The sequence below is a fragment of the Lissotriton vulgaris genome, chromosome 12, assembly GCF_964263255.1.
Source record: "Lissotriton vulgaris chromosome 12, aLisVul1.2, whole genome shotgun sequence".
Classification (NCBI taxonomy): Eukaryota; Metazoa; Chordata; class Amphibia; order Caudata; family Salamandridae; genus Lissotriton; species Lissotriton vulgaris.
Genome location: NC_141700.1, coordinates 15,026,986 through 15,046,014, shown reverse-complemented (window position 1 = coordinate 15,046,014; position 19,029 = coordinate 15,026,986). Strand labels below are relative to the sequence as shown.

Here is a 19,029-nt window from a genome sequence, read left to right as displayed (position 1 = left end):
TTTCCCCTGTTCCTGCGATCTCCATCGCACCGCTCCTTTCCGGGCGAGGCTCCTTGGCTTGGCAGGTGCCAAAAGCCGCCAAAGAGGGTATTTGGGGAAGGGAGTTTATAGATATCTTTACTCTCCTTATGTTGGGTCAGGAAGGCATGGACGCTAGGAGATTTGGGGCAAAGGAAGATGACAAAAAGGTAAAGTATCAGCCATGGCCTGAAAAGAATATTTCTAATTGGTTAGAAGCCTTTTCCATTTTAGCGTCCGTCACCATGGAAAGATTTCCTGAACAGGGGCCAGGCCTGGTTCAATATTCGAGGATCATTCATAAGGAGGCCTTTAAATGGGGTGGTTATGGATGGATCAATTACGACAGGGAATTCAGAAGGAAAATGTCTCAATGCCTTGAGATGAACTGGGATCAAAAAGAAGTGCAGCTCTGGATGGAGCACGGAGCCAGCTCTCGGTCATCGCACCAGGTAGTCTTCCCAGTGGGCAGTCTTCGTCAGGGGGGTCCTTTCAGTTTCGGGTAAGGGTAAACACGCCTTTCGAGGAGGCCGCAGAGGGGGTGGCTACAGAGGTGGCTTCAAGCGATTCCCCCTGGGCACTTGCCGTCTCTTCAACAATGGGTCTTGCTCCTGGGGTAAGACATGCAAATTCTTGCATGCCTGTAGCACTTGTGGGGGACCCCACCCCGCAACCTCTTCCTCTTGCCATGCTAAGCAGAGCACACAGCCAGCAAGTAAAGGAGGACAGTAACTTTGAAATAGGCAGCATGCCTCCCGTTCTGGCTACCCTCTCCACGCTTTCACACCCAGCCCCTTTGCAGCTATGCAAGCTTTCTGGGGGCTCTCTTTCTCCAGTTTCTTCCTCTCCCCTCCAGATTTGTCAGCTTCAAGCACCAGTAGGTGTGTCCCCTGTAATTCTAGACAACATCACTCCCTTGCTCAGGCGTTATCCTTTAGAAGCAGACAGCCGCTTGCTGTTGTTTGGTTTTCATGAAGGCTTTAAGATTCCTTTTACAAGTGCCCTGGGGAGCAAGGATGCCGGCAATCTAAGATCTGCTAAGGATCAACCAGAAGTGGTTAGGGCGAAGGTGGAAAAAGAGAGAGCTTTGGGCAGAATAGGAGGTCCTTTCCTGCACCCGCCTCTTGAGAATTTTGTTGTATCTCCCCTGGGGGTAGTACCCAAGAAGGAACCAGGTGCCTTTAGACTCATTCATCATCTCTCCTACCCTAAAGGGACTTCGGTCAATGATGGTTTAGAGGAGGGAGCATGCTCGGTGTCTTATTGCACGCTGGACGTAGCATTGGACCTGGTTAGGAGGGCGGGCAGAGGGGCCTGATTAGCCAAAGCAGACATTGAATCAGCTTTCAGGTTATTACCGGTCCACCCGAGCAGCTATCACCTGCTAGGTTTCAAGCTAGACGGTAAGTTCTACTATGACAAATGCATGCCCATGGGTTGCGCTGTGTCCTGTGCGTACTTCGAAGCTTTCAGTTGTTTCCTGCAATGGGCACTCCAAGACACATACGGTGTAGAGAGGGTAACTCATTACTTGGATGACTTTTTGTTCATCGGGAGCGACGGGACACAGCTTTGCTCTCAGGCTCTGGCAGACTGTTCTTCTCACAGACCATCTGGGGGTACCCCTTGCCCCTGGTAAGACAGTGGGGCCAGCGCAAATCTTGACTTTCCTGGGGATAGAGACCGACACGATTGCAGGGAAGTCCAGATTAACAGCGGATAAGGTGAGCGACCTGACACACAAGATTCAAGCGCTGGTAGGGCTGGACAAGGCTTCCCTGGTGTGCATCCAGGGCATCTTAGGTCTCCTCAATTTTGCTGCCAGAATCATCCCAGCAGGCACGGTCTTTGCCAGAAGACTCGCTAGGGCTACCGCAAATGTATCCAAAAAGCACCACATGGTGAAGCTGAGCAAGGGCATTCAACACGATTTGGCCATGTGGTCCGAGTTTCTGCACAATTTCAATGGGGCAGTGATTTGGAGGGCTCCATGGGCTGGCAGCCCTGACCTTGCCCTCTACACAGATGCGTCAGGTAGGCACGGCTTTGGCGCCATCTTAGACAGGGAGTGGTGCGCTGAGAAATGGCCCAACGCTTGGATACAGAAAAAGGTGACAGCAAAGATCACTGTACTTGAGCTCTTCCCCACTGTAGTGGCCTTTCACTTATGGCCTGCTATCCTGTCAGCCAAAAGGGTCCTGCTGTGGTCAGACAACTTAGCAGTAGTACAGGCCATCAACTCCTACTCTTCTAGCTGCCCCCTAGTTTTATGTCTGCTGCGCGAACTGGTGCAAGGTTGCCTTTACAACAATGTTGAATGTAGGGCGCGACACATTCAGGGTACCAAGAACATTGCAGCTGACGCTCTCTCTCGTTTTCAGTGGCAACGGTTCCGAGAGGCTTGGCCAAGAGCGAGAGAGAATGCCATCCCCTTCCTAGCACACCTCTGGTACCTTTTGAAGTGGTGAACAGAATGAGGGCTCTGGGGGAGATGTCGTTGGCACCGAACACTAACAAAAGATACAAAGCATGTGTGAAAAAATGTGCCACTGTGGGTTCGTGGGAGGACTCTGGGGCAGCCGCGGAGTTGAAAGTCTAGGCCTTCATCCTATGGGCCAAAGATAACAAAAAGAGCCACTCTTGGATATCATGCCACCTAGCAGCCATTAGCCACAATGCTAGGTTGAAGAGGCAGGCTGACCCTACAAGGGCCTTTGTTATCAGGGCAGCTTTAAAGGGGTGGGCTAGAGGTGAACCCAAAGTGCTCGACAACAGATCGCCCATTGATTTCATAACACTCCAAAGAATGATCTTGTGTTTGCCTCAGGTTACTTCTTCTGTTTACGAGACTGCTTTGTTCGCATCTGCTTTCAGTTTAGCTTTCTTTGGCGCTTTTAGGATCTACGAGCTGGTTGCCAAATCTAAGAATGACACGTCAGGTGTAGCAATGTTACTGCAGGATGTGTTGGTAATATGTGATGCTCTCAAGATCACCCTGCGTCAATCCAAAACTGACCAGCAGGGAAGGGGGATAGAGTTTTGGTTACAAAGCCTAGTCTCGCCCAAATTTTGCCCAGTGAGCCTCCTGGCGCCTTACCTAGCCATCCGCCCGTCTAGTGATAGTTATCTCCTCTTGCATTCAGATGGCACGCCGCTCACTAAATATCAAGTGGAACATGTCAGGCATGCATGTTTGTTTTTGGCAGGTGTTTCTACTCGGGGCAAACAGTTCGGCACTCACTCTTTCCGCATAGATGCAGCTACCACTGCATTCTCTAAAGGGGTTCAAGTAGAGGGCATTAAACAATTAGGGAGATGGACCTCAGACTGTCATAAAGAGGTATATCAGACCAGATAACAGCAAGTAGTTCTCAGAGATTGCAAAAAAATTTGTGAAGGTTTTGTGTTGGGACTGTAGACAGTAGCTTGTAATTTTGGGCACTCTTGGCCGTGTCCCACAAACTGAGTTTTGCTCTGTATATTTTGCAGTGTGGTTTTTTATGCCAGTGTGTTTTATATGCATGTTTTAATAAAAGTAATTACGGTCAACACTTCTCTTTATTTACCAGGAACCACGGTCTGGGTGCTGGGCCACGAGGGTGTCTCCAAGTTGGCTCTGTGGGCTGAAAGCAGGAAGTGGAATCATGGGTTTAGCAAAACTCAATTTGTATGGCGCGGAATCAATGGCTTGCGTTGGAATGGGGTGCTGGGCATTCTAAAACAAGAATTACAGGGGAACCCCACCCCCCAGACGTGCTTATCCTGCACCTGGGAGGGAATGACTTGCCTATCTTAGGTAAAAGGTTCCTTCTGAGGGACATGAAAGTGAACATTTCCAAGATTAGCAACTTATTAGGATCTTGTGAGCTGTGGTGGTCAGAGATCACACCACGCAGGATTTGGATCGGGGCTCGCTCTGGGCAAGCACTAGAAGCGGCGTGAAGGAAAGTGAACTGCGCTATGAGTAAATTTGCGGAGCTGATGGGCTTTGGCTTCATCAGGCATGGGGAACTTCACGCCAAATCCACAGGATACTTTGACGAAGAAGGAGTCCACCTCTCCAGAGTAGGCATGGATTTATTCCTGTTGGACATTCAGGATGCCCTTCTTTCAGCAGGCTGCGTCTAGGAAGGTTAGCTCAGGTGGGGGGGCCCTGTCTGTGACGGTCGCCACATCCAGGGCTGTGGAGGAGTTACAGGATGATCCAGAGGCGAAAGGTACTCAGGAGTACCCTATGCAGAAGCACAAAGGGTGCTGAAGCCCAATATCCCCGGGAGATCTGTGTGGTGGACCCTGGGGTGCGACGGCGCCCCGTTATCCTACGGGCGGTTGGTAACCTGGACAACCGGGGGTCGCTTGAACGCTCCGCCCCTCGGTGGGGGGGGGGGGGTGTGAGCAAGAGGGTGGACCAATGGTTCACCAGACAGGGGAGGGGCTATCCTCTCACCACAACCGCTAAGCACCGTCTGGCCAAGGCCGCGGCTACTTGGCCTATCAGGTGACAAGCTGCGAGGGGCGGCTTGCCTTTGGATCGTCTTTAAGATAACCCACCATGTTTTGGCATAAGTTATGCTAATAAACCTGCAGCTACTTTTTCCCAACAACAAGTTGTCTTGTCTGTTTATTTATGTATTTATGTGCAACATGTTTATTTGGGGGGTTGGTGACCGGGCCGATATTGGCACTATGCCTCTGGCGTAATGAAACTTGAGGGGGCCTCCCTGCAAGGTGCGACGAGGGGCTCCCTCCGGGCTCAATCAAGAGCTCACCGGGCCAGGGTGCTGTGCTGAGTGGGCCCCTGGAGCTCGGGGCCCCCTGCATCACGGGGGCCTGTGTCGCCCCTGCGCAGTGTGTTCCTTGTGCAGGAGGCTCCCTCTGTGATGCTGTCCGCGTGCGGAGTCCAGGACCGGTCAGAATCCACGGCTAGTGCTCGGTTTCTAACTTCTGCTGAAGTTGTCTGAGGGCCTTGAATTCCTTCATCCTTCTGGCGGGAGGCCGGTACTGTTAGCATTATCTCTGTCTTCATCATCCGCCTGATTATGGCTCGAAGGCAGTCCTCGAGCTCTGTGGGGCTATCCATATTTCTTCGAATGACCTGGGGTCTGACCCTGCTGGGCGGTGAAGGGTTCATCTCAGCCTGTCTTCTGATGGCCAGGAATCCCCCTTTGGAAATACCCCTCCTTCAGCGTGCTGGGAAGGAGGCGCTTTGTTGTCTTCTCTTTTCCTCCCCTGGAGTGAATAAAAGTGGCGGCAGAGCCTGCAGCCGCGTGGCGGGAGCAGAGGCGCTTGGCAGGCACTTGGCGCTTCCTCGGGAGGAGCTCCGGTCTTTCTTTGGGAGCTGGGCCTGCACACACTGCAGGCATGGGGCCGGAAGCCGGGCTGGTCCTGCTGCTGGCGCTGCTGCTGGGCTGTGCTGGTGAGTTCGCCTTGCACTGGTGCGATCTGCCGCCTGTATAGCGCTCTTCTGCCGCAGGGAGGGCCTCTGAGCGCTCTGTCCTAGCGTTTAGAATGCTGAGTCCTATTCAAGGTGCCGTGGGTGCAGAGAAGGGATGAAACCGCACTACTTTTCATGTTTGTTTTGTGCACAGAGGCCTTCTGCCACTGGTGTGGCCTCGGGGCGCTAGCGACGGCTGCCGGGCATTTTACCCGGATGTTAACTTATGTCATGGTCGTGTTGTCTGCGTAGCGCTTAGAAGGATCATAGTACTGAGGGAGGGGCGGATTGATGAAGGAACTCTTCTTGCTGTGTTACTTGGTCTTTGCACAGCTCACTTCTGTCACTGTTATGGCCTCGTAGCGCTAGTAACGGCTGCCGGTTGTTTTATAGTGATGTTGTTATCTCATATTGGTAGTTACGATAGTGCCTCGATGACTCCTAACCTTTGTCAAACACCAAGGGTTGTTTGACCGTGTCTCCCATACTCGGCCATTGTTGCAGCTCCACAGCACTGCCACGGTACCACGATTATGCTGTGCGTGTACATCCTGGCGATACGGGTAGCGCTTCGACCGCTGCTAGACCTTTTCAAAGCACTAAGAGGGATCCATCCGAAGGAGGCGAGGGGAGCACGAGAGACAAGAAAGGGCACGATAGAGGCAAAGACCCCACTGACGATGCATCGACGTGTCACGCAGACAGTCTCACAGTGACATACAAGAGGCATTCACACAGACGAGTGCGCGCGCACACCTGCAAGGCTGCAATAAAGCATATATAGTAACACACAGCTAGGCAAACAGTCACGCGTGCAGGTACACGTGGAAGATAACCTCCAACATTTAAAATGAATCACATGATATAAACACACGTTTAGAGTTTGCATAGCGCACAGAAGCTACAGCTGTACCTCGCACGCGGAGGCACAGAACAGAACACAAATCCGAGCAGACAAGGGAGGGATGGACGCTGTGGCCGTGACACACACACTCCTGAAGGTACACATACCTGTACAGTAGCGCAACGAGCACACGGTTGTCGACCACGACTTATTTTCATCATCAGGCTCCGACGCAGATGAGTGGAAGGGTGAAGGAATGCGCGGCTGGGTGAAAGGAGGGGTGGACGGGTGAAGGAATGCGCGGGTGGGTGAAAGGAGGAGTGGACGGGTGAAGGAATGCGCGGGTGGGTGAAAGGAGGGGTGGACGGGTGAAGGAATGCGCGGCTGGGTGAAAGGAGGGGTGGACGGGTGAAGGAATGCGCGGAATGCGCGGGTGGGTGAAAGGAGGGGTGGACGGGTGAAGGAATGCGCGGGTGGGTGAAAGGAGGGGTGGACGGGTATAGGAATGCGCGGCTGGGTGAAAGGAGGGGTGGACGGGTATAGGAATGCGCGGCTGGGTGAAAGGAGGGGTGAACGGGTGAAGGAATGCGCGGCTGGGTGAAAGGAGGGGTGGACGGGTGAAGGAATGCGCGGCTGGGCGAATAGAGGGGTGGACGGGTATAGGAATGCGCGGCTGGGTGAAAGGAGGGGTGGACGGGTATAGGAATGTGCGGCTGGGTGAAAGGAGGGGTGGACGGGTGAAGGAATGCGCGGCTGGGTGAAAGGAGGGGTGGACGGGTATAGGAATGCGCGGCTGGGTGAAAGGAGGGGTGGACGGGTATAGGAATCACGGCTGGGTGAAAGGAGGGGTGGACGGGTGAAGGAATACGCGGCTGGGTGAAAGGAGGGGTGGACGGGTGAAGGAATGTGCGGGTGGGTGAAAGGAGGTGTGGACGGGTGAAGGAATGCGTGGGTGGGTGAAAGGAGGGGTGGACGGGTGAAGGAATGCGCGGCTGGGTGAAAGGAGGGGTGGACGGGTGAAGGAATGTGCGGGTGGGTGAAAGGAGGTGTGGACGGGTGAAGGAATGCGTGGGTGGGTGAAAGATGGAATGAGTGGCGGGTAAAAGGAGGGGTGACAGGATGGGTGAAGGAATGCGTGGGTGGATGAAAGATGGAATGAGTGGGCGGGTAAAAGGAGGGGTGACAGGATGGGTGAAGGAATGTGTGGGTGGGTGAAAGATGGAATGAGTGGGCGGGTAAAAGGAGGGGTGACAGGATGGGTGAAGGAATGTGTGGGTGGATGAAAGATGGAATGAGTGGGCGGGTAAAAGGAGGGGTGACAGGATGGGTGAAGGAATGCGTGGGTGGATGAAAGATGGAATGAGTGGGAGGGTAAAAGGAGGGGTGACAGGATGGGTGAAGGAATGCGCGGGTGGGTGAAAGATGGAATGAGTGGGTGGGTAAAAGGATGGGCGACAGGATGGGTGAAGGAATGCGTGGGTGGGTGAACGATGGAATGAGTGGGCGGGTAAAAGGAGGGGTGACAGGATGGGTGAAGGAATGCGCGGGTGGGTGAAAGATGGAATGAGTGGGCAGGTAAAAGGATGGGCAACAGGATGGGTGAAGGAATGCGTGGGTGGATGAAAGATGGAATGAGTGGGTGGGTAAAAGGATGGGCGAACGGGTGAAGTAATGCGTGGGTGGGTGAAAGATGGAATGAGTGGGCGGGTAAAAGGAGGGGTGACAGGATGGGTGAAGGAATGCGTGTGTGGAAAAGATGGAATGAGTGGGCGGGTAAAAGGAGGGGTGACAGGATGGGTGAAGGAATGCGTGTGTGGAAAAGATGGAATGAGTGGGCGGGTAAAAGGAGGGGTGACAGGATGGGTGAAGGAATGCGTGTGTGGAAAAGATGGAATGAGTGGGTGGGTAAAAGGAGGGGTGACAGGATGGGTGAAGGAATGCGTGGGTGGATGAAAGATGGAATGAGTGGGCGGGTAAAAGGAGGGGTGACAGGATGGGTGAAGGAATGCGCTGGTGGGTGAAAGATGGAATGAGTGGGTGGGTAAAAGGAGGGGTGACAGGATGGGTGAAGGAATTCGTGGGTGGATGAAAGATGGAATGAGTGGACGGGTAAAAAGAGGGGTGACAGGATGGGTGAAGGAATGCATGGGTGGATGAAGATGGAATGAGTGGGCGGGTAAAAGGATGGGTGGACAGGTGAAGGAATGCGTGGGTGGGTGAAAGATGGAATAAGTGGGCGGGTAAAAGGAGGGGTGACAGGATGGGTGAAGGAATGCGTGGGTGGGTGAAAGATGGAATGAGTGGGCGGGTAAAAGGATGGGTGACAGGATGAGTGAAGGAATGCATGGGTGGAGGAAAGATGGAATGAGTGGGCGGGTAAAAGGATGGGTGGACGGGTATAGGAATGCGTGGGTGGGTGAAAGATGGAATGAGTGGGCGGGTAAAAGGAGGGGTGACAGGATGGGTTAAGGAATGCGTGGGTGGATGAAAGATGGAATGAGTGGGCGGGTAAAAGGAGGGGTGACAGGATGGGTGAAGGAATGCGTGGGTGGATGAAAGATGGAATGAGTGGGCGGGTAAAAGGAGGGGTGACAAGATGGGTGAATGAAAGCGCGGGTGGGTGAAAGATGGAATGAGTGGGCGGGTAAAAGGAGGGGTGACAGGATGGGTGAAGGAATGCGTGGGTGGGTGAAAGATGGAATGAGTGGGCGGGTAAAAGGAGGGGTGACAGGATGGGTGAAGGAATGCGCGGGTGGGTGAAAGATGGAATGAGTGGGCGGGTAAAAGGATGGGTGACAGGATGGGTGAAGGAATGCGTGGGTGGATGAAAGATGGAATGAGTGGGTGGGTAAAAGGATGGACGAACGGGTAAAGTAATGCGTGGGTGGATGAAAGATGGAATGAGTGGGCGGGTAAAAGGAGGGGTGACAGGATGGGTGAAGGAATGCGTGGGTGGATGAAAGATGGAATGAGTGGGCGGGTAAAAGGAGGGGTGACAGGATGGGTGAAGGAATGCGTGGGTGGATGAAAGATGGAATGAGTGGGCGGGTAAAAGGAGGGGTGACAGGATGGGTGAAGGAATGCGTTGGTGGGTGAAAGATGGAATCAGTGGGCGGGTAAAAGGAGGGGTGACAGGATGGGTGAAGGAATGCGTGGGTGGATGAAAGATGGAATGAGTGGGCGGGTAAAAAGAGGGGTGACAGGATGGGTGAAGGAATGCATGGGTGGATGAAGATGGAATGAGTGGGCGGGTAAAAGGATGGGTGGACAGGTGAAGGAATGCGTGGGTGGGTAAAAGATGGAATAAGTGGGCGGGTAAAAGGAGGGGTGACAGGATGGGTGAAGGAATGCGTGGGTGGGTGAAAGATGGAATGAGTGGGCGGGTAAAAGGATGGGTGACAGGATGGGTGAAGGAATGCGTGGGTGGATGAAAGATGGAATGAGTGGGCGGGTAAAAATATGGGTGACAGGATGGGTGAAGGAATGTGTGGGTGGATGAAAAATGGAATGAGTGGGCGGTTAAAAGGATGGGCGAACGGGTGAAGTAATGCGTGGGTGGGTGAAAGATGGAATGAGTGGGCGGGTAAAAGGAGGGGTGACAGGATGGGTGAAGGAATGCGTGGGTGGATGAAAGATGGAATGAGTGGGCGGGTAAAAGGAGGGGTGACAGGATGGGTGAAGAAATGCGCTGGTGGGTGAAAGATGGAATGAGTGGGCGGGTAAAAGGAGGGGTGATAGGATGGGTGAAGGAATGCGTGGTTGGATGAAAGATGGAATGAGTGGGCGGGTAAAAAGAGGGGTGACAGGATGGGTGAAGGAATGCATGGGTGGATGAAAGATGGAATGAGTGGGCGGGTAAAAGGATGGGTGGACGGGTGAAGGAATGCGTGGGTGGGTGAAAGATGGAATAAGTGGGTGGGTAAAAGGAGGGGTGACAGGATGGGTGAAGGAATGCATGGGTGGGTGAAAGATGGAATGAGTGGGCGGGTAAAAGGATGGGTGAAGGAATGCGTGGGTGGATGAAAGATGGAATGAGTGGGCGGGTAAAAGGAGGGGTGACAGGATGGGTGAAGGAATGCGCGGGTGGAGGAAAGATGGAATGAGTGGGCGGGTAACAGGATGGGTGGACGGGTATAGGAATGCGTGGGTGGGTAAAAGATGGAATGAGTGGGCGGGTAAAAGGATGGGTGACAGGATGGGTGAAGGAATGCGTGGGTGGATGAAAAATGGAATGAGTGGGCGGGTAAAAGGATGGGTGGACGGGTGAAGGAATGCGTGGGTGGGTGAAAGATGGAATGAGTGGGCGGGTAAAAGGAGGGGTGGCAGGATGGGTGAAGGAATGCATGGGTGGATGAAAGATGGAATGAGTGGGCGGGTAAAAGGAGGGTTGACAGGATGGGTGAAGGAATGCGTGGGTGGGTGAAAGATGGAATGAGTGGGCGGTAAAAGGAGGGGTGACAGGATGGGTGAAGGAATGCGCGGGTGGATGAAAGATGGAATGAGTGGGCGGGTTAAAGGAGGGGTGACAGGATGAGTGAAGGAATGCGCGGGTGGATGAAAGATGGAATGAGTGGGCGGGTAAAAGGATCGGCGGACGGGTAAAGGAATGCGTGGGTGGGTGAAAGATGGAATGAGTGGGCGGGTAAAAGGATGGGTGGACGGGTGAAGGAATGCGTGGGTGGCTGAAAGATGGAATGAGTGGGCGGGTAAAAGGAGGGGTGACAGGATGGGTGAAGAAATGCGCGGGTGGATGAAAGATGGAATGAGTGGGCGGTAAAAGGATGGGCGGACGGGTAAAGGAGTGCGTGGATGGGTGAAAGATGGAATGAGTGGGCGGGTAAAAGGAGGCGTGACAGGATGGGTGAAGGAATGCGCTGGTGGGTGAAAGATGGAACGAGTGGGCGGGTAAAAGGATGAGTGGATGGGTGAAGGAATGCGTGGGTGGGTGAAAGATAAAATGAGTGGGCGGGTAAAAGGATGGGTGACAGAATGGGTGAAGAAATGCGCGGGTGGATGAAAGATGGAATGAGTGGGTGGTAAAAGGATGGGCGGACGGGTGAAGGAATGCGTGGGTGGGTGAAAGATGGAATAAGTGGGCGGGTAAAAGGAGGGGTGACAGGATGTGTGAAAGAATGCATGGGTGGATGAAAGATGGAATGAGTGGGCGGGTAAAAGGATGGGTGGATGGGTGAAGGAATGCGTGGATGGATTAAAGATGGAATGAGTGGGCGGGTAAAAGGATGGGTGGACGGGTGAAGGAATGCATGGGTGGATGAAAGATGGAATGAGTGGGCGGGTGAAGGAATGCGTGGGTGGATGAAAGATGGAATGAGTGGGATGGATTCAGGCACGTAATTTATTTGTTTAACTTCCCAGAAAATTCCCCCCTGAGGAAGAGCATTTGGTCGTTTCAAAGTGTAATCACTTAACCGCATCGATGCTGCGGCGATTTTTGCGCTGTGCGGCTGTTTTCCCTCTTCCACGATACATGACGAGCTCAGCTCGTCATCAGCACACGCCACCCGTGGGTGATGACGAGCTGAGCTCATCATCAGCATCGAAAGGGTTAAACACATGTGATGAACTGTCCTTACAAGGATTAAACATTTACGTTTCATATGAAGTAATACGGAAAAATAAATCCACGAATAAACTACGGATATCTTTGAAAGATTGTACCTGTCTCATTGAATTTCTGTAAAAGCGATTCTCATCGCCTCTGAAGTGCTTCAGATTTTAACCCTTCCCGGGGAAGGGCTTTCTGCTGAGGTTTTCCTAAAGGTAGTCTGAGGAAGTTCAAAGGTTACTGTGCTGACATTTGCCAGTTCCTCTTGTCCCCTGAGCCCTCATTCATTAGGTCTCGTACTGCCAATGCGCAGCATTGCTGTCGAGACATATAGAGGCCCACCAGCAGTCCTACTTAGAGGTGGTCCCGCCTCAGGTTCTCACACTCGGTCGGAAGGCCACATAGCCTCCTCCCAGCTGGGCCGCTGCCGAAGTCCTGCTCCGCCCCGGGGGCAGCCTCTCTTTCATCACTGGTCACCCGGGGGCCTCCCATGCTTTGCGACCTCAACCAGCCCCGCACTGCCCACCTTCAGGTACAGCAGGCTTCCCCTCCTTCTCCTACATTGGGGCCGTCGCCTGCAGATGTCGCTGTGCTGCTGCTTGCTGCTGGAGGGCCCACCGCAGACCACCCACTGTCACCTGGCCGCAGGCGTGTGCCTCATGTCAGCTGCTGCAGAGACGACCCCCCGCGCGCCCCGTAGTTAACAATCGCTTCAGCATTAATAACAATGGATCACAAGAAAGCCACACTGTGTTTACTAATAACATTTAATACTGGAATGCCCCCACTTGTCTTTCCTTCGCCCGAACTGAAGGCTTGCTTTTATCCTATTTGCATGCCTTTATACTTTCTCTTTTTCACTGATGACAGCATTAGTTCTTTTCATCACCTTATCTCACCGGTTCTTTGTCCCCTTGGATATCATCACTCGGATGATACCTGCCACTTTTCACCTTAGGTTACAGATCCATTTATTTTTTAAAGAGAAGGTTTTACATGGTAAATATTGAATTGATATCTGTTTGTTTTAAAAAGTGGTTAACAACATTAAAACTGGGACTTCTCTCTAAATAAACAAAAATGTAAGCGTCCAGTGTGTCCCACAGCTGCAATATGGTCAGCTCGTTTATAAACCCTCCATATTTTGGCTAACACTGGGGCCTACAGAGAGTTAGGGCCTTTTGCAGAGAATCACACCTTTTGATTGATTCGTGCGCGCCGGGATTCAATGTTAAATCACCGCGTTCTTCAGTTCAAACATTTTTCAGCATAGTCTTAGCATGGAAACTTCACACTAATACCCAGCAGCGAGAAACCCAAGAGCTAAACAGAAGCAAAATGTATTCACCAGCTCTCCTCTCATACCTCCATACACCCACCCACCCACCCTGCATGCTGCCTCTCACCCAGCCACCCTCCGTGTTGCCTCTTGTACACCCACCCACCCTCCGTGTTTCCTCTTGCCCAATGTGTTGCCTCTCGTTCAATGTGTTGCCTATTGCCCACCTACCCACTCTGTGTTGCCTCTCGCCCACACACCCTCTGTGTTGCCTACTACCCACCCACCCTGTGTTACCTACCCCACACCCACCCTCTGTGTTGCCTGCCGAACACCCACCCACTTGTGTTGACTTCTGCCCGCCCACACATTCTCCGTGATACCTCCCACCCTTAGTGTTGCCGAACGCCCACCCACCCTCCGTGGGGCTCACCGCTGGCCCACCCATCCTTCATGTTGCCTACCCTCCATTTTGCCTACCCTCAGTGTTGCCTACCCTCCATGTTGCCTACCCTCCATGTTGCCTAACACTCTGTGTCGCCTAACCCTCTGTGTCGCCTAACCCTCTGTGTTGCCTAACCCCATTGCCTAACCCTCTGTTTTGCCTAACACTCTGTGTCGCCTAACACTCTGTGTCGCCTAACATTCTGTGTCGCCTAACCCTCCGTGTCGCCTAACCCTCTGTGTTGCCTAACCCTCTGTGTTGCCTAACCCTCTGTGTTGCCTAACCCTCTGTGTTGCCTAACCCTCTGTGTTGCCTATCCCTCTGTGTTGCCTAACTGTTGGACAGGCCACATGAAGGGCCGCTCTCCCCCAGCCCAACCAGGCCCGAGAGCCGCCACGACAGTACCACGCATCATCATTGTACACCTGCTGCCCTCTCAGGGCCCCTGCCTGCGAGGCAAGCTAACCTCGTGGGCCCGATCCCCTGCCGGCCCACGCGGCCAACCTGAACCGCCATCTTGGACACTTCACCACGAGGTCGCCTGGCCCCCGATCGACCCCGACCCTGGGCCTGGCCCGGCCTCAGACATCTCGGCACCACCATCCACCCAGGAGGTGAGCGGGCTACTTGGCAAGTCAATGGGAGAAAGAGGTGTCGATGGCTCCCCCCGCCAAGTGCCGCTCGCCCATCGCCTCCCCGGGCGCTGGCTCCACCCCCCTGCTGGGTGTCTGGAATCCCGCATCCCGGACCCCCGACCTCCAAGTGCGAGGGTCCGGACATCAAAGCACGCCAGCCCTATAACTGGGGCAGCTCCAGAGCAGGAAGGCAGTTGTATCTTGGAGTCGAGAGACGTAAAGAGGAACTCATCCTGAACAGACTACTGGCGCTGCCGTAGCTCTGTTCTGTGCACCATCATCCTGCCTGTTGGCGCTGCCACAGCCGTCGTAACCTTCATCCTTCATCGTCGTCCGGATCTGCTGGCGTGGCCGCGGACCGTTGTAACCGTCATCTTCATCGGGACCTGCAGGCTCCGCCGCGGACCGTCATCTTTCATCCGACCATCTCGGGACCTGCTTGGCTCCTCCACGGCCCGATCATCAAGAACGCCGAGCTCAAGGATTGAGAGCTATTTTTGGACTCACCGGTAACTAAAGACTGTCCCGCTACCCTTTTCCTCAACCAAAGACTAAGCTAGAGGGGACCCCTGAGTCCAGACCTCCTTGTACCATATCATCGTAACCTAAGAATTGCATATAAAGTCTCGTTAACCTTCAGTCTTGTGTGGTGTCCGTCTGTGGGGGGGAAGTTATTCATCTGTACAGTCGTTGGAGACGGCTCTCCCTGGAGACCTCTCCCCGTACCTCGGCCGACCCTCCCGGTCCGTCTAACATTGGTGGCCAGCGGCGCGATTCGAATCACCGCATAACGTACAGAAAATAGCTCACCCCACAACGAACCATAATGACAACTAAAGAAAGCGGATCAACCGAGAAGTTCCAAATGGAAAAACTAGAGGAGTACAGCCACCGTGAACTAAAGCAGTTCTGCATCGAACTAGGTATCGCTACCACCGGACTAAGCACCAAGGACGATTTTAAACATGCCCTACAATCTTGGGCAGAGACCGGGGATACCGAAGCCCCTGAGCAAACCACCACAGCCCCTGAAGGGCAAAGAACCGGTCTCCCGCAAGACGAGATCCAAGAAAGAGAAAAAATCCGACTACACGAGCTAGAAATGGCCCGACTCAAGATGGAAATAGAACTCAAGTTGGCCGAACAAAAAATCAACTTAGAGCACCTACGTCTCCGAGAAGAAAGAGAAGAGAAACAGAGACAAAGGGAGCTCGAGGAAAAGAAACTGGCGTACGAGCACGAACGGAACATAGCCGAGATCAACCTGCGCAAACAGAATAAAGAGTTAGGGGTGCCCGAGAGACCACACACCCCGGGGACCGCGGAGAAAAAAGTACACATCCCCAAGGATGTGGTCCGAGAATATTTCCGAGAGGACGACATCCAACAATGGTTTAAGGCCTATGAAATCGCTATGACTGCGCACCGGATCGATAGAACCGACTGGGGTGCCGGCCTATGGGGCAGATTCCTCAATGAGGGCCGCGATACCCTGTTACAGCTCCCAGACCACCAGATGACCTCCTACGACCATATGAAAGCGGCCCTCCTCACCCGCTATGGTCTCACGCCCGAGATGTACCGCCAGAGGTTCCGAGACTGCACACGCATCCCGGGTACAACTTGGGTGGACTATGTAACGTACTTTAGCAGAGCTTTCGAAGGCTGGATCAAAGGAAACAACGTCACGACATACGAGCAGCTGTTCAATCTGATGGTATGGGAGCATCTGTCCAACAATTGCTTCATCGAACTACGCCAACACCTCCTCGACAGCAAGTTGACCGATCCCCGGCAGCTCGCAGCCGAAGCTGACCGGTGGGAGATAACCAGAGTGGGCCGGAATGGGTCCTACGAGCAAAACAGGAACAACAATGGACACCACCGACCGAGAGGAGGGGGAGGGGGCCAAGGACGAGGGAGAGACAACACTCCGGCCGCCCCCGCTGCCAGCACCACCCCCCCGGCCAACCGGGGCAGCACCCCGGCGCGACCGGGGTACAGAGCCAATGTCACATGTCACCGATGCCAGCGAGTCGGCCACTATGCAAATGACCCAAGCTGCCCGCAGTATCAGAGTCCAAAACCCCGCCAAATGGCCGCCGCGGCACTAGGGGAAGAACAGATCCCCGAGGAACAAGAAACAGACCAGCAAGAGTATCAAGAGTGGGAGCCAGCCGCCATGACTCTCGCGTGCTTAGGGGGAAGAGACATGGTCCCGCGGGTCCCCCTACCCGCTAACACCCAGAAGTACAGCCAATGGGTAAGCATCAATGGACAACGGGCCGAAGCCCTTCGAGACACCGGGGCCAGTGTGACAGCCGTCCGCTGTCACCTGGTGACCCCAGAACAATATCTACCGAACACCCTCTGCCCTGTGCGATCAGCCGACAACTCGGAAAGTCTGTGTCGGATGGCCTGCGTCCCCTTTGAGTGGGGGGGGGTCTCCGGCATGCTGAAGGTGACGGTCCGAGACGACTCCCCCGTGGACTGCCTACTCGGAAATGACCTGGAGAGCTCCCCGTGGGCAGCCGTGGAGCGAAAAGAACACTTGGGGATGTTAGGCGTCCCGGACTGGGCGTGCGTCACCACCCGGTCCATGGCCGCCCGGGCCAACCCTCACCCAGAAGAACCAGAATGGCCGGCGCCGCCGCCTCCGGTCGCCCCAGCCGAGACCACCGACCCTGACACCCCCCTCGAACCTGCTCAACCTTCCGACATCGCTAACCTTGACCAGTGGGCCCAAGAGGGGGGACCCACCCAAGAACAATTTCGCCGGGAGCAGAAGACCTGTCCCTCCCTAGAGGGACTCCGCCAACAAGCGCTCGCCCAAGGCGCAGGGGATACTTCCGGAACTCATTGGGTCTACTGGGACAATGATCTACTGTACAGCGAGCAAAGAATCGCCGAGCTGGGGGCCAACAGAGTACTAGCGGTACCCCTCCGTTTCAGAGACTTCCTGTTAAATTTGGCCCACGATGTCCCCCTGGCAGGGCACCTCGGACAAGATAAAACTTACAGCCGCCTAGTGACCCACTTCTTCTGGCCCAAAATGAGAAACGATGTGCACCAGCATTGCCGATCTTGCCCCACGTGCCAAGCCAGTGGGAAGAGCGGCCGCAAACTAAAGGCCCCCTTGCAACCCTTTCCAGTAGTCACGACCCCATTTGAGAGGGTCGGAATAGACATTGTGGGACCCCTAGACCCGCGTACAAAACAAGGCCATCGCTTTATTCTGGTGCTGGTGGACCACGCCACCCGCTACCCTGAGGCTATACCTCTCCGAACCGTGACAGCCCCAGTGGTCGGCCGGGCCCTGATGGGGATCTTCTCCCGTGTGGGGTTCCCCCGAGAAGTCGTCAGCGACAGAGGCACGAACTTTATTTCTAAATACATGAAATCACTCTGGCAACAGTGTGGGGTCACCTACCGATTCACGACCCCCTATCACCCCCAAGGGAACGGACTGGTTGAGCGGTTCAACCGCACACTAAAAGGGATGATCGGGGGATTGGAAGAGCCCCTCCGTCGCCAGTGGGATGTACTGCTGCCGTGCCTCCTCTTCGCCTACCGGGAGGTCCCACAAAAATCACTAGGCTTCAGCCCATTTGAACTGCTATACGGGCACCCAGTGCGGGGGCCGCTCAGCCTGATCAAAGAAGGCTGGGAGATGCCTCCGGCCAGGAACCCTCCAGACGTCTTCCGGTACCTCCTCACCCTCCGCAACCAGTCACAGCGGTTCAGAGACCTAGCAAAAGTCAACCTAGAGGCCAGTCAAGAGGATATGAAAAAATGGTATGACCAGAACGCCTCATCCATTGAATTCGAGCCGGGGCAACAAGTATGGGTAATGTCCCCCACAGAACCTTGCGCTCTCCAAGACAAATGGACGGGGCCCTTCAAGGTGATCGAGCGCAAGGGCCCTGCCACCTATCTGATCGATATGGGGTCCTCCCGGAACCCACTCCGGGTCCTCCACACCAACAGGCTGAAACCTCACTTTGCACGAACCGAACTCAGCCTACTGATGGCCACAGACAACGGGGCTGAAGACGACTCCGAGCCTCTCCCTGACCTCCTGCGGACCCAGGAGCAAGACGGCTCCGTAGATGGGGTCCGCCTCTCGGAGACCCTCACCAGAGAACAACGCCAAGAGTGCCAAGCCCTCCTGTCACAGTTCGCCAGCCTGTTCTCCCTCACCCCAGGTGTCACGTCCTGGTGTGTGCACGATGTGGACACCGGAGATAGCCCTCCTATCCGCCACCGGGCCTACCGCGTACCTGATCGGGTACGGGCCTGCATCCAGGCGGAAGTGGCCAAGATGCTCACGCTCGGGGTCATCGAGCCCTCAGACAGTCCATGGGCCAGCCCGGTCGTGCTGGTCCCCAAAGCAGCCGCCCCCGGAACCACCCCAGAACTCCGGTTCTGTGTCGACTACCGGGGCCTGAATGAGGTCACCCGGACGGACGCACATCCCATCCCCCGGGCAGATGAACTGGTCGACCGAATGGGAGCTGCCCGCTACCTCAGCATCTTCGACCTGACAGCAGGTTATTGGCAGATCGGCCTCACACCCCGAGCACAGGAACGTTCTGCCTTCTCCACCCCCGATGGCCACTATCATTTTACGGTCATGCCTTTCGGCCTGAAAAATGCACCAGCGACTTTCCAACGGCTCGTCAATAAAGTCCTGGCGGGGCTCGAAGGGTTCAGCGCCGCCTACCTAGACGACATCGCTGTGTACAGCCACCACTGGACCGAACACCTCCACCACCTCCGAGCAGTGCTGCAAGCCCTTCAACGAGCTG

The 19,029-nt window shown here is 54.5% G+C and overlaps 1 protein-coding gene across 1 annotated transcript in view; it reads left to right on the top strand.

Annotated features, from left to right (window-relative positions):
- The first annotated feature begins 5,291 nt into the window (after positions 1 to 5,291).
- Positions 5,292 to 19,029, top strand: part of MADCAM1 (mucosal vascular addressin cell adhesion molecule 1) — a 39,358-nt gene continuing 25,620 nt past the window's right edge. The window contains exon 1 of the mRNA XM_086946311.1: positions 5,292 to 5,434. Within this exon, the coding sequence (XP_086802437.1) occupies positions 5,380 to 5,434 (55 nt within the window). The 5' untranslated portion in view covers positions 5,292 to 5,379. The remainder of the gene's footprint in view (positions 5,435 to 19,029) is intronic.